The sequence below is a fragment of the Podarcis cretensis genome, assembly GCF_951804945.1.
Source record: "Podarcis cretensis genome assembly, chromosome: 5".
In the NCBI taxonomy this organism is placed as follows: Eukaryota; Metazoa; Chordata; class Lepidosauria; order Squamata; family Lacertidae; genus Podarcis; species Podarcis cretensis.
Window position 1 is genome coordinate 66485518 of NC_137174.1, and position 13470 is coordinate 66498987.

The 13470-nt window shown below is 45.0% G+C and overlaps 1 protein-coding gene across 5 annotated transcripts in view; it reads right to left on the reverse strand.

Moving 5' to 3' along the window:
• CROCC2 (ciliary rootlet coiled-coil, rootletin family member 2) overlaps positions 1–12489 on the reverse strand; it is a 91645-nt gene extending 79156 nt beyond the window's left edge. For 2 of the 5 annotated variants that reach the window (XM_079977409.1, XM_079977408.1), the window contains exons 1-3: positions 12263–12489; positions 4076–4229; positions 2147–2292 (exon numbers count right to left, since the gene is read on the reverse strand). In XM_079977409.1, coding sequence (XP_079833535.1) covers positions 2147–2292; positions 4076–4229; positions 12263–12316 — 354 coding nt within the window. In that variant the 5' untranslated portion in view covers positions 12317–12489. Of the gene's footprint in view, positions 1–2146; positions 2293–4075; positions 4230–12258 lie in introns of all 5 variants that reach the window. The other 3 variants (XM_079977412.1, XM_079977410.1, XM_079977411.1) reach the window with 2 other exon arrangements.
• Between the last annotated feature and the right edge of the window lie 981 nt (positions 12490–13470).

Here is a 13470-nt window from a genome sequence, read left to right on the forward strand (position 1 = left end):
TGTGCGACCCTCAGGACTCTTCCAGGCCACACACCCTTCGTAGACTCCCAATTTCTCATGGCACATCCTTCACTGGCCCTGCCCTGCACCCCCCTTGACTGTTTTTGCTTGGCTGGATTGTGTTCTTGAACTCCGACAATGCCTCTTACTTGCCTAGATGGAGGACAGAGAAGGGAGGGTGTGTGGGTTTGCGTAAGACTAGCCTACTATATACAGGTAAAATTTACATTTGTTTCTCCACCCACTTGTTCCTCTGGACCCACCCACCACTGACCCACAGCCCACAGAAGGCGACTCAGGAGGAAATGTGGCGCTTGGTCAGAAAAAGGTTCTCCATCCCTGCCCTACATGAATCAAGACCTCACCCATTCATTCCGCTTCTTTCAGCCTCCCAAATAGCATTCATTCCATTGCTCCCATTCAGCAAAAAGAAGCAGCTGGGGGCAGGGCAGCGGTCCCAGTCTGTTGGAACAGCTTTTCGGAGGGCTTGATGCTGAGTCAGGCCTGGATCTCCATGCCTGTCATGTGGACTGGAGGCAGGGATTGTTTGGACTTATAATTATTTATGCTCCTCTGGATGGGAACCTTTGTCTAGCCAAGAATGTGCCCTATGTTCTCCAGGCAGCAAACCAAGCACCAGTTTCTCCCGGGGAAGGGGCCACAACAGCTAAGCACCATGACCACCTGCAACTGCATACTCCAGAAAGCAGCAGTGTGTGAAAACAGGGCCAACATCCTGTCTGCTCTAGCACGCCTGAGGAGATACCAATGGACTGTGTCTGCGCACCATAACCCCCCAACATTTGCACACTAGAATGTGATTCCTGGCAATTTTCCTTCAAAGGGTTGCTGCTGCAGCAGAATGCTAGATGGTTGGTTGGGTTTAAAAGCAGCTGCTCTGCCATTCTGTTTCCGAGTCTACTTTCACACAAATAAACACTTTGAAAACATATTAGCTGCATCTGAGTAATGAAGACATGCTGGCCAAACATTATGCTTACGTTAACCTTTCATTCTTAGGTATAGTGTGCTTAAGCTACTGTAGTATGGGAAAGACAACCTAGCAGTCTAGTTTATCTATTAAAGGCCTCTTCCTCATTATTTTGATTTATTTCATAGGTGCTCCTCAATTACTTACAACATAACATATTATTACAGTACTGTATTCTACTTTCAGCTGGAGAATGACGCTGAACCAGATGGTACTTGGGCTGACTTGAATTCAGGAGCCACTATCTTATAAAAGGGGTGTGCAACTTGATAGAAAATGGGAGGGGTGCTTCCAGCCTTCAAAAAACATAGACCACTGCAAAGAAATAAGGTTCTTTTGCTAGAAGCTCATCTTTTCCTGATTGAATGTCTTTCTTATGAAATTCTGCCTGGGTGCTCCTAAGGTTTACATGAGCCCAAAACACCACAAAGCCTAGATGCTCAATGATAGATATATTTTTCAATCTTTTCAGATCCAAGTCTCACCTTTCACCCCAAACTGTAATATTAGACCCACTTTATTTATTTTTTTAATCCTTCTCTCATGTGGTCATCATGTATGACTATCTATGTGTGTTTTGATTTGGAAGCAGCTCTCAGCGACTTCAAAATGGAGCCAAACTGATAACCATTTGCGAAGAATACGGCGAGGTGCTTCAATAGTCCTATACAGCCTGACTTTTGCGATGTAGCCCACAGATTCTGAATGCCCTTCCTTCTTTAAAACTGCTCTTGCTAGGTCTCAAGATATGTTTATGGCATTGAAGGGCAGCCAGGACTACAAGGAGTAAAGCAAACTGTAACCTACTATGTAAGTTTTTGTGGGAGAGCAGCCAAATGAAACAATGGAACCAATGTCCATAAGCTGTATATTGTCATGTCACAGGACCTGCCCAGGACATGGGGAAGTGTGCATGACCAAGAGTCATGGCAATGTAAGGTTTATCTGAACTTATGAGTAAGCCCTCCATCTTAATTCTCTCTGTGTTGCCAGTCAATATGTCCTCAGCTGCCAATCTACACCAGCTGCAAGAGAGAATGATGGATAATTGTTTTGTGACGGAGCTCTCAGCTGGATTTGTGTTTTTGCAAGATTGTTCCATACAAAAAGTAGCTTGTTTTTTTTAAGATGGGTTTCTTCAAATGTTGATCTTACCCTCTCACTAACGGCATGGTATTTGCTAGCCAGCTCATCCTTCTCCGCACGAGTTTGTGCCAACAGGTCCTCAAGGCGTGAGAGCTCCTTCTGCAACAAGCGGTTTTCTTCTTGCATATTGACTGCAGAGGCTGTTTCTGACAAATCTGGAAACAGCAATAAAAGGAATAGGTTGGCTGCAGGTAGCAAGAAGGGACATATTTAATTCAGTTCACAGTGAAAGGTGAATCTACCAAATCCACACTTTTTGAAATACTATGGGAACACAACCATTCTAAATTTGCACTTATCTGAATTTTGCAATAGAGTTCTCCAACCAAGTGATGTTTTTACAAAAACATATTCATGTATAAAAATTGCTTGCAAAAATGTGCACATTAGTCAAAACTACCTATAAAAATGTGCTTATTAAGAGAATTCACACACAGATGCCTAAATGAATTTAAGATTAGAAAAATTAGAAACTGCGAGAACTAAAATTGACAGATAATTTCATTCCTAGTTTCAGGAAAGGCAGCCTATGAACAGACTGAGGATGTTCACCCTACCAAGGTATATGGATTAACCCCTTAGTACAAAAACCTTGGGATTCAAAGCATAAGCACTTAAGTTGTCCAAAAGGGATGTATTAATACTAAGAACTGATTGCAAGCAAGTACTTGATACAAGATATCTGCCTTATTTATTTTGCTAAAGCATCTTCCAATAAAAGTTTAATGTTTTAACATGGCAAAGCACAGTATTCTTTCTCCCTTTTTAAGGGACAGGGCCCATTCATTGAGCCAACCTATGAAAAGGAAGTACCAATGTTTCAAAAGAGTTCCAGGGACTAAAGACTGTTCTTTAGCAAGAGCCACCTGCATTCATTATCTCCCTCTGTATGTTCCAGGGCTGCTTTCTAGTGTTGAAAACGGGTTCTGGGGCCAGATGATGTCTAGCCAAAAGTGTGGCCATGGGTTTACAAAGCTGTATGGAAAGCTGCCTTGAAAGGGCCTATTAATCACAGGCCACAAGATAGCCATGCCCAATCGTTACAGGGATAATGATGATCTTCCATATGGGGACTGAGAAGCTTGGGCTAATTTTCCAGCTCGTGTCCAGGCACGTTGAGTGTTGCTTGGCAGGTTGCTTAATCTTTCTGATCCTCAAATGTAACATGACGGCAAACAACTTTATACTGTCTTCTGGAAGCCTGAGCTAAACTATCTCCCTCAGTCTTTGCTTGGTGGCTACGGCTGAGAATCTCTAAGGTTCAGGAACTCTTCCCAACTGTAATTTATTTATTTTTGTAATGAGAGAGAAATCCACAATGTCTTTTGGGGACATAAAAGAAAAGGGCAACCATCTGAAAGAAAGGATGTCCCTTGGACTTAGGACCATTGTTCTCCCCTTGCTATAGGCTAGGGTTGGCCAAGGACATTTTGCTGCTTGAGGCAGAACAGTAAATGCTCCCCAGCTGCAAAGTCAAGGTGCATGTACCCAAGAGCAAACCATTTTCTGCCCTTTCTATGTCTGCTGCCTCAGGCATTCCCCTCACTCTGCCCAATATTAGGACTGGCCCTGGTGATTGCTCTTTTCCCCCTTCCATCTGGAAAGGCTACCTGCTCACAGTCAGAAACACAATATTGGATTCATTTACCATGAACAGAAGCTGCTAGTTTTACACAGTACTCTGAACGAGTCCAATGGACTGCTTTGCATGGAATGGAAGCGAGAAAAGGCTGTTACCACACGCACGGTGATAGTGGACTGAATTTTCTGTCAACTTCTTCCAAGGAGGAAGTCTTCAGAAACATCATCGAGCCAACACTGTGTGGTATATGGGGATGTTAGGAGCTTCAAAGCCCCACCTCCTAATTTCCTGCATTAGGAAAACCCCACCCTCGGGATGTCTCTGCTCTATGTCTCTGCCAAAGTCCCAGACAGCACCTTGGGATGATGATGGCTCAGCCAGACTCTGTGTGATGATCTGTCGGATCCTAGCTGGGACAGTTGTGGGTTCAGCTCTCTCTCCTTCCCCTTGCACGGTCAATGCTTTGTCATCTTTGCTCGCTCTGGGATGCAGCACCGTATCCTCCAGTTTCTAAAATACACACAGAAGTTAAGCATTGGCTGGCAAGCTTGTAAGGTTTTATTTAGCCATTGCTGGGCCCTGGGAAGCGATTACCTCTTTATGATGGACTTTCTGAGATCAGCATAAAACTAAACTTAGGCCTAAGAATGGCTGTCACATAGGTAGAAACCTTTGAAGGTGTGTGGGGGTGTGTAGAGAGAGACTGCTGTAAAAAAATGTGATCTCTTTATATCTCATTGACATTTAGCGCATTTCAACAAGTTATAAACTCAGTAAAAATAGAAAGGCAAGGATATCTACAAGGCTGGCCTATGTACACAGCTTCAGCTAAAACCAAAAATACAATGATACCAATCTTTTAAACTTATGAAGGTCCAGGAATTCAAATATCAACACAAATTATTTCCCCCTCCTCACTCACTCTTCATGTACAAAGTTAGCATTTTCAAAATTGCTTATGCAATATAATACAATTCCCTACTTTGTGTCCTCACCTAGGTGAGTGCAAGTTAAGATTCTGCAAGGGTACACAGGATTACAAGGCCCTGAACTGTGTTGTTTTCAAAATATTTCTAAAAGCTTTTTTGTGATAATAAATCCTGCTACATTAACTTCACTTTATCATATGTCTGTGGTAAACTTACCGTATTTTTTGCCCCATAGGACACACTTTTCCCCCTCCAAAAATGAAGGGGAAATGTGTGTGCGTCCTATGGGGCGAATGCAGGCTTTCGCTGAAGCCTGGAGAGCGAGAGGCATCGGTGCGCACCAACCCCTCTCGCTCTCCAGGCTTCAGGAAGCTATCCGCAAGCCTTGCAAGCCCGGCGGGAGGTCCTGCTGGGCGCGCGAGGCTTGGGGCGGCAGGCTGCAGCCTGAAGCACGTGGAGCCCTCCGGAGGGCTCCCCGTGCTTCGGGCGGGTGTCTGCAAGCCTTGCGCACCTGGCGGGAGGTCCCGCCGGGCGAGCGAGGCTTGGGACGGCAGCCTGCAGCCTGAAGCACGTGGAGCCCTCCGGAGGGTGCCCCGTGCTTCGGGCAGGTGTGCGCAAGGCTTGGGGCGGCAGCCGCGGCTGGGGGGGGAATAAATTTTTTTTATTCATTCCCCCCCCCAAAAAAAACCCGCAAGCTCCGGGGACAGCTGGGAGATGCAGCGCGTCTTCCCGCTGTCCCCGGACCTGGTCTGCAGGTGGGCGGCCACAAGCGCCTGCTGGCCCCACAAGCGCCTGGGGGGAAAATAAATTTTTTTCCCTTTATTTCCCCCCCAAAAAACTTGGTGCGTCCTATGGGCTGGTGCGTCCTATGGAGCGAAAAATATGGTACATAAACCAATGATGTCGGTTACATGGCCAGAATTCATGTTATGAAATTCATGTCTAAGTTTCTGAAAAACATTATGAAATCTTATGCAGGTGAAGCACGCAAGGATAAAAGAGCATCAAAATTATGAAAGAGATAGAGCCACGATGCAAGATGAGCATAATAATTTTGTAGGAAATGAACTAAGTGAAATGACATCAGGAATTACAGCCCTACTCTTGGATCTTATGTTTTGTTGCTGATGCTACTAGAACTGCTAGCACCATTTAAAACTAATACAGTACTAAAGATACTGAGAATGGTATTCTGACACCCTATTTCCATCTGCAAAATGTTGGAGGGTATTTTTTTCTCATGGCTGATGCTATTCACAAATGTACAGTGCATGTAAATAATGGGCAGATCTGAGATCTGAACTTAATTTGTGCTAGAAGCCACCAGGGCTTACGCCTATTAGGTGGTTGTAAAGTTTGATTCTGAGGTGATTTTGAATTGGAGTCGGGTGGGAACATCTTTACTCTTTTGTCCTTCTCACCCTGTTGTCAAACCCACACAGGTGGCTAATTCGCTTGCCTGCTTATCTTCTCAATGTTTTATTGCTGGGCCCAGTCATTACTGGGGCTCCCTTGTGCTCACAGAACAAGAAAGACATATTGCATGAAGATGTGAAGCATAATAATAAACAAAAAAACAGTTGTTGCCATGCCAACAGAGCTAAAACTTTGTACAGAAAATACAGCAACAATGCCCTCTATCGTCTGTACCTCATCAATTACGAACAAATCTCATTGAAATAAGGAGGCTGCTGCAATCTGCACTTCATTCCAAATCTTGTTTCCAATTGTATCTGAAAAGTACGGTGCTCCACTTCCCAGAATCCCCCCACAAAACACATACACTTAATGTTATAAAGATAAAGCCAGCAAAACCATCCTGTAAAATCTCTTGCTTATATTTTGACAAATGTCTCACAAAGTTCTTCATAATTTCTCCTCCATCAATATTGGATCCTCCTCCCCCCCCCTTTTTTTTAAATGCAAGCCACTCACATGCACATCTCCATAATATTTTCAGTTGATCTCTCAGTAGGGGGAGATTTTTGGATCATGTACAACTTCAGCCAGATCAAAATTAGTACTGTATCTCAAAAGTTAAATTCCTGTCTCCCCTTGCAGAAAATGTGTGTGTGTGTGTGTGTGTACGTGCACATGTGTTCCTGTATGCTTGAGACTGCATAAATTATATTTTTCCTAAACTACTCAAGACTACAAGATGAGAAAGTGTATACATGTGGAAAACACATAAACATTAATACCAAAACCAACTGAAGTAAAAAGAAATGTACCAAGGGATACTGGGGCAGGTGTACCCTGAGTACTACTACTATAACCAAGTACAGTGGTACCTTGGTTCTCAAACACCTTAGTACTCAAACAACTTGGACCCAAACGCTGCAAACCTCGAAGTTTGTGAACTTCTTTTTGGAAGTCGAACGTGCTCCGTTTTGAGTGTTACGCTTGCATTTTGAGTGCCACACTTCCATTTTGAGTGTTGCGCTGAGGTCTGTCTGTTTTTGCTATTTATTTTGCGTTTTTGTTTTGCGGCTCTTTTTTGTTTTTGTGACTGTGTGGAACCCAATTCAGCTACTGATTGATTGTGTGACTGCAGTACATTGCTTATTGCTTTCATTTTATGGACTAATGGTCTCGTGAGAAAGTAAAATTCATGTTAAATTCATGTTAAGTATGGAACGGATTGATCCATTTTGCATTACTTTCTATGGGAAAGTGCACCTTGGTTTTGGAACACTTTGGTTTTGGGACGGACTTCCAGAATGGATTAAGTTTGAGAACCAAAGCACCACTGTGGATGCAGGAGAGATTTGGAGCTCTCATATTATTATTTCTGCAAGGTGGCCAAGGGTAGTATGTGATCTTTTCTTTCCTGTAAACCTTCCTCAGGGATCTCTGCAACCCCATTGGCTGGCTGCACTTCCTTATTTGAAAAAATCCCATAGGAGGAGTTACCTCATGATTTCTTCCCCTGGGCTTTGATTGAATAAGTGGCAGAGGGCAAAGGGCAGACCACTGAGGAGATGTTTTGTAGAATGGGGAAAAAAGGTCACCCACCAAGCATAAATTAGCCACCTCAAAAGTAAAGTAAGCATGGCAAAAAAAGACCTGCACCCCACCCCCAAGAATTTTACCAAAAAAACCTCTCCTTTTCAATAATTTTGGTTGGGGGAAAAACATGAGAGACTATTTTGGCACAGCACTATAATTACCCAAGCATTTTGGTGGGCAGCCTAGTTTGTAGAGGGAAGAAAAGAAAATAGCAAGTATATTGCATAAGCATCTGAAGGACCAGTTGTGTGCAGTTAAAGCAATATGTCTATCCACAAAAATAGATGAGAACTGGCCCTCGCAGCTACAACTTAAGCAATTAACCTTGGGCATACTAAATCACAATGAAGTCCAAGAAGAGCCACAGAGCCTAGGACTTGCCAATCAGAAGGTCGGCAGTTTGAATCCCCGTGACGGGGTGAGCTGCCATTGCTCGGACCCTGCTCCTGCCAACCTAGCAGTTTGAAAGCACATCAAAGTGCAAGTGGATAAATAGGTACCACTCCAGTGGGAAGGCAAACTGCATTTCTGTGCGCTGCTCTGGTTCGCCAGAAGTGGCTTCGTCATGCTGGCCACATGACCCGGAAGCTGTACGCTGGCTCTCTTGGCCAATAAAGCAAGATGAGCGCCGCAACCCCAGAGTCGGTCATGACTGGACCTAATGGTCAGGGGTCCCTTTACCTTTTACAACCATTTTTAGAGATTGAAAACATTCTACTTCTAAAACTCAAATACAAATGATACTATTTTGCAATAACAAATTCCTATTTAAAAAAAATCAGATCACTGCACAGACCACACATGGCATATCAGACAAATGCAAATGGAAATCACACAGAGAAACATACAAAGACACCGAGATTTGCTCAGACATAACATATGCTGCCTGATGAAGACTAGGAGCAAAGAGCCAAATCCCTGATCGTTTCAGTTAGATTAGGCTCTGCTACAGTGGTGGGAAACCTTTGAGCTGTTGGACTCCAGTTCCCATCAGTCCCAGCCAGCATGGACAATGGTCAGAGGAGTTGGGGCTTGTAGTCTAACCACATTTGGAGGATCATAGATGTCTCACCAATGTTCTACTGGGTGGTATGTAGGTTTTATGCTATACCTAGGACTGCTAATAATGGGTTAAAAAAAAACCCGAGGGGAATATGCTTTTGTAAAGTGATCTTGTCCCTTCAACAACTTATCCATTCTCCCCTAAACAATTTAAGCATCTTGGCCTTTTTAAAACAACAGATGTCACATGTGAGTATGAAAACTGCAAGACTAGCAGAAATTCCAGTTCAGCAGAGTTGTAACATTCAGGCCACCAATCAGCAAAGGCATTGATTAAAACACTTTGCCTGGGTAATGAGTTGCAGCTGTAGCATGGAGTCTCTGAATAGGACCCATGGAGATAGCTACTCCCTCTGCAGCTGGTGATGTCAGCACAGCTGTGGCAGCTGTGGAAAGAGCAGCCATTGGTGAGGCATCTGCATGTTAGCTGACTTTGCCCATTCACAAAGAAGAGTAGCGAAACACAAATCACCAACATGCAATGCAAGTACAAAATGGTCTCCTGAAAGGTGTCAAGGCCTGTAGTAAGTTGACAATCCACTTGTAGCTCATGCCGCAGGGCAAAGGACAAGTGTGATCATTTCAACAGCATCAATTCCATCTCATTTCAAGCAATGCTCAAAAATCCATGAAGCGCAATGTGGAAAAGCCAACTGTAGGAAAGCTGTTCACGTTTTCCTATATGAAGGGTATTTGGGGGCATGAAGCTCTTGCTCTAACCAGGTTGGGCATTGTGAATGGAAAACCCACAAAGAGCAGAATGCCCTTTCACATTACACAGACGTTAACACACACAGCACAAGAAAGGCTCAAAACAAAGCTACTTAAACTTAATGAATGAAAACACTAAATGCAGGAGAGCAGGTACTGGACCTCTTCCACTTCATGCTAAATAAGAAAATGCGAAGAAGATTGCCTTCTTGTTGGAAATCCTTGTACTATTCCAATTTACAGACGTGAAGTGATAAGTATAAGAGAATGAGATGATTGGCTTTACTCTGTAAGACAGTGCAACCTCACATGAAGCCCTTGAGCCAGTCACAATCTCTTTCCCTGGTTCCTACTTCATGGCAATTTACCATCCCTCTCCTAGAGTGGTTTGTGCCAGGCTACTTTCTACACTTATGATTTATAGAAGGGGTGGCCATGTTAGTCTGTTTTAACAAAAACAACAAAGTATCATGCTACCATAAAGACACAACTAAGTAGACCCTGGGACGCAGGTGGTGCTATGGGTTAAACCGCAGAGCCTAGGACTTGCCGATCAGAAGGTCGGCGGTTCGAATCCCCATGACGGGGTGAGCTCCCATTGCTCGGACCCTGCTCCTGCCAACCTAGCAGTTTGAAAGTGCAAGTAGATAAATAGGTACTATTCCAGTGGGAAGGCAAACGGCGTTTCTGTGTGCTGCTCTGGTTTGCCAGAAGCGGCTTAGTCATGCTGGCCACATGACCCGGAAGCTGTAAGCCAGCTCCCTCGGCCAATAAAGCGAGATGAGCACCGCAACCCCAGAGTTGGTCACGAATGGACCTAATGGTAAGAGGTCCCTTTACCTTTATTACCATAAAGACACAACTACGTAGACCCTGGCCCATGAAAGATTATGCCAGCCCTTCCTATGCCAACCTGGTGACTTCCAGATGTTTAGGACTATAACTCCCATCTAGCTGGGACAGATAGGAGAGCATGGCTGGGGTGGAAAAAGGCTGTACAGAAGCATCAAAACATTACAATATTGAAAGTTTTATGGTAGGCTAGTTCTGTGCTCCCCCATTGGAATTCAATCCAGTGAACAACTGCTCTGAAATCAATAGATGTTTGCAAAGAATTAAGTCCAGTTTACCACTGCAGCCCTATGACTACTTCCTTGGGAATAAGTCTCATTAAACTCAACAAGACTTCGGAGTGAATGCGTAGGATAGGGCTGTAAATCTATTTTCCTGTTGGGTTACGCTCACACATCCTCTATCCTAGTTGTTTGTTCCTTACTCTCATTTCTGAAACCTTACTGCCCTCTACTGTCACTTAAAATGGCAACAACTACATTTGTCACAAAACAACTTCAGCCCAGGTAAGACAACAGTCCACTAGCCCTGGATGCCACAGTCATCCACGGATGCCATGAAGAACAGAGCAGAAACCAAACACAGAAAAACTTCAAACATAGGTTTTAATATGCCATATTTTCAAAATCTTAAGAGAAATTCTACTTGCAGCAAAATGTACACTCAAACAAACATATAACAGCTCTCCTTAGAATGCTAAGGGATTGAGATGAGACAAAAAAGGCTACTCTGCTAACCTGGCTGCTTCTGGGTCGTGCTGCAAAACCAGTCTCTGTATGGTTCCACGGTTTATAGAAGTCCTGTCTGATTTAATGCTTGATAAACTTTGCTGGCAGGGACGCAGGTGGAGCTGTGGGTTAAACCACAGAGCCTAGGATTGCCGATCAGAAGGTCAGTGGTTCGAATCCCCGTGACGGGGTGCGCTCCCGTTGCTCGGTCCCTGCTCCTGCCAACCTAGCAGTTCGAAAGCACGCCAAAGTGCAAGTAGATAAATAGGTACCGCTCCGGCGGGAAGGTAAACGGCGTTTCCGTGCGCTGCTCTGTTTCGCCAGAAGCGGCTAAGTCATGCTGGCCACATGATCTGGAAGCTGTACGCTGGCTCCCTCGGCTAATAAAGTGAGATGAGCGCCACAACCCCAGAGTCGGCCACGACTGGACCTAATGGTCAGGGGTCCCTTTACCTTTACCTTTAAACTTTGCTGGCACAATTACTTTATAGCCCAGTTGTAATAAAGTACTCAACCTACTCCCATGAACACAGAATGCTGCCTCATACCAAGTCAATCCCAGTTGGTACCCTCTGTACTGACCAGCAGCAGGTCTCTGGGTTTTCACGACAGTATTGCCCCCACCCCAGGCGGAGACGTTGGAGAGCAAACCCGCGACCATTTGCAAGCGAAGCTGTAACACACTGTAATGACCTTTCCTCTGATACTATTCTCACAACCACACTGTGAGGCAGGTACTAGGTTAGTTTGAGAAACAGTGACTGGCCCGAGGTCACTCAATGAGTATTGCAGGGGGTTGGACTAGATGATCCTCAGGGTCCCTTCCTTCCAACTCTGATTCTGGGATTTCTGTTCTGAGTTTCACGGGTTGGCAATATGACCTGAACCCCGCTGCCCAACACTGCTACCCATATTTGCACATCGTATCAAGAGATCACAGAGGTTTTAATCCATATCATCTTCTCTGTAGACATCCAGAAACTAAATATTGTCCAGATCCGCGACATGAAAGGGAAGCAGACGCGAAATATTTTTTATTTCGCCATTTTACTTCCGAAGTTGGAAACCTGGCTTCTGCCCCCCAACCCCCACCCTTCGAAGGGAATGCAATTCTATCCTTTTCTGGCTCGTCAGTTCCGCGCTGCATAGCGGGAGCATCATGTGCGAGGGGGCGGAGGCAGTGCGTTTTAATTACTTGCTCTGAACTTAGCCGCGGGAGAAGTATGAGAAAGCGAGCCACTCACTCACCAACCTGGATTGCAGCTTCCAGCCTCAGACTTGGCTTCTCCTCGCTGCTCTCGCTCATTGCTCAAAGACCAGGGCAAGGAGCAGCCAGAGAGGCCGAGCGGCTCTTCTCGGGACTTGCAAAGTAAGAGGGAACGGTACACCCGCGGGTCGGAAACCCGCTCCCTGGAGAGAGAGTTTGCAGGCCTGGAGTGCCGGCGACTCCCTGCGGAACCTTCTCCGCTGCCTTCAGGAATGGAGGACGCACGCGGCGGGGCCCGGCCGCGGTTGCTAAGACAACGGGGACGCCGAGTACCTCTTGTCGCCATGGAAACAGAACGCGGCCCGGGGTTGCCGCGGAAACCAAAGGGACGCGGGAAGCCGAACTGTTTCACCGGGCCCGGCGAAGGAGAAAGCGGGAGAACTTCCCTCCCCACTGTTGGGCGGGAAGGTTGGTCCCATGGTAATAATAATGTAATTAATTGCACACTGCAGCCTTAGGAAATAAGGACAGTACAAATAAACATATTCCATAGTTAGGGTTGGGAGATGAACTTTACGGAATACTGTCTCTCTCGCTTAATAGTATTTCTAAACTGACTCTCAACATAAGTATGCAGGGCAGTGTAACTTCCCTCATGCCCATAGGCTACATCAATCCATTTTGCCTTCCACCCCCCACCCCCCATTCTACCACTTGGTCCTCTCTCTGCCTATGTTAAGCAAAGGAGTCTCTCCTATATGCCAGGTACTCATCATGGAAAACAAATAGAAAGGAGTGGCAGGAATGCCCATTTAGTGACTGGTAAGAGCCTTTTGCTTTTGCTCTCCACCTTCCCTAGATGGAAAGTGTTGGAATGCCATTGCTGCACAGCTGCAACTAATTTAACTAATTCAGCCCTCTCAGTGAAACCTTTTGCTCCTGAAGCTTCTCCAACCCCCTCCTCCCATTTTGGTTTTATTTAAATTTGCCCAAAAATATTCAACTCCCCATTCCAATCTCCTTCTTCTGTGCTGCAGGATAGGCTGGTATTGATTTTAAAAATAAGCTTGATAAGAGGGAATGAAAATTATTTAAAATTTTCTGCTTCAGTGAATGGCCCTTTCCAAACCCACACAGCTCTGCCACACCCACTAGTCTGGACAAAACACAGTGGTGTAGACACAGAAATAAAAGTTAACAACAACAACTTATTACTTATACCCATCCATGTGGCCGGGCCTCCTCAGCTATTT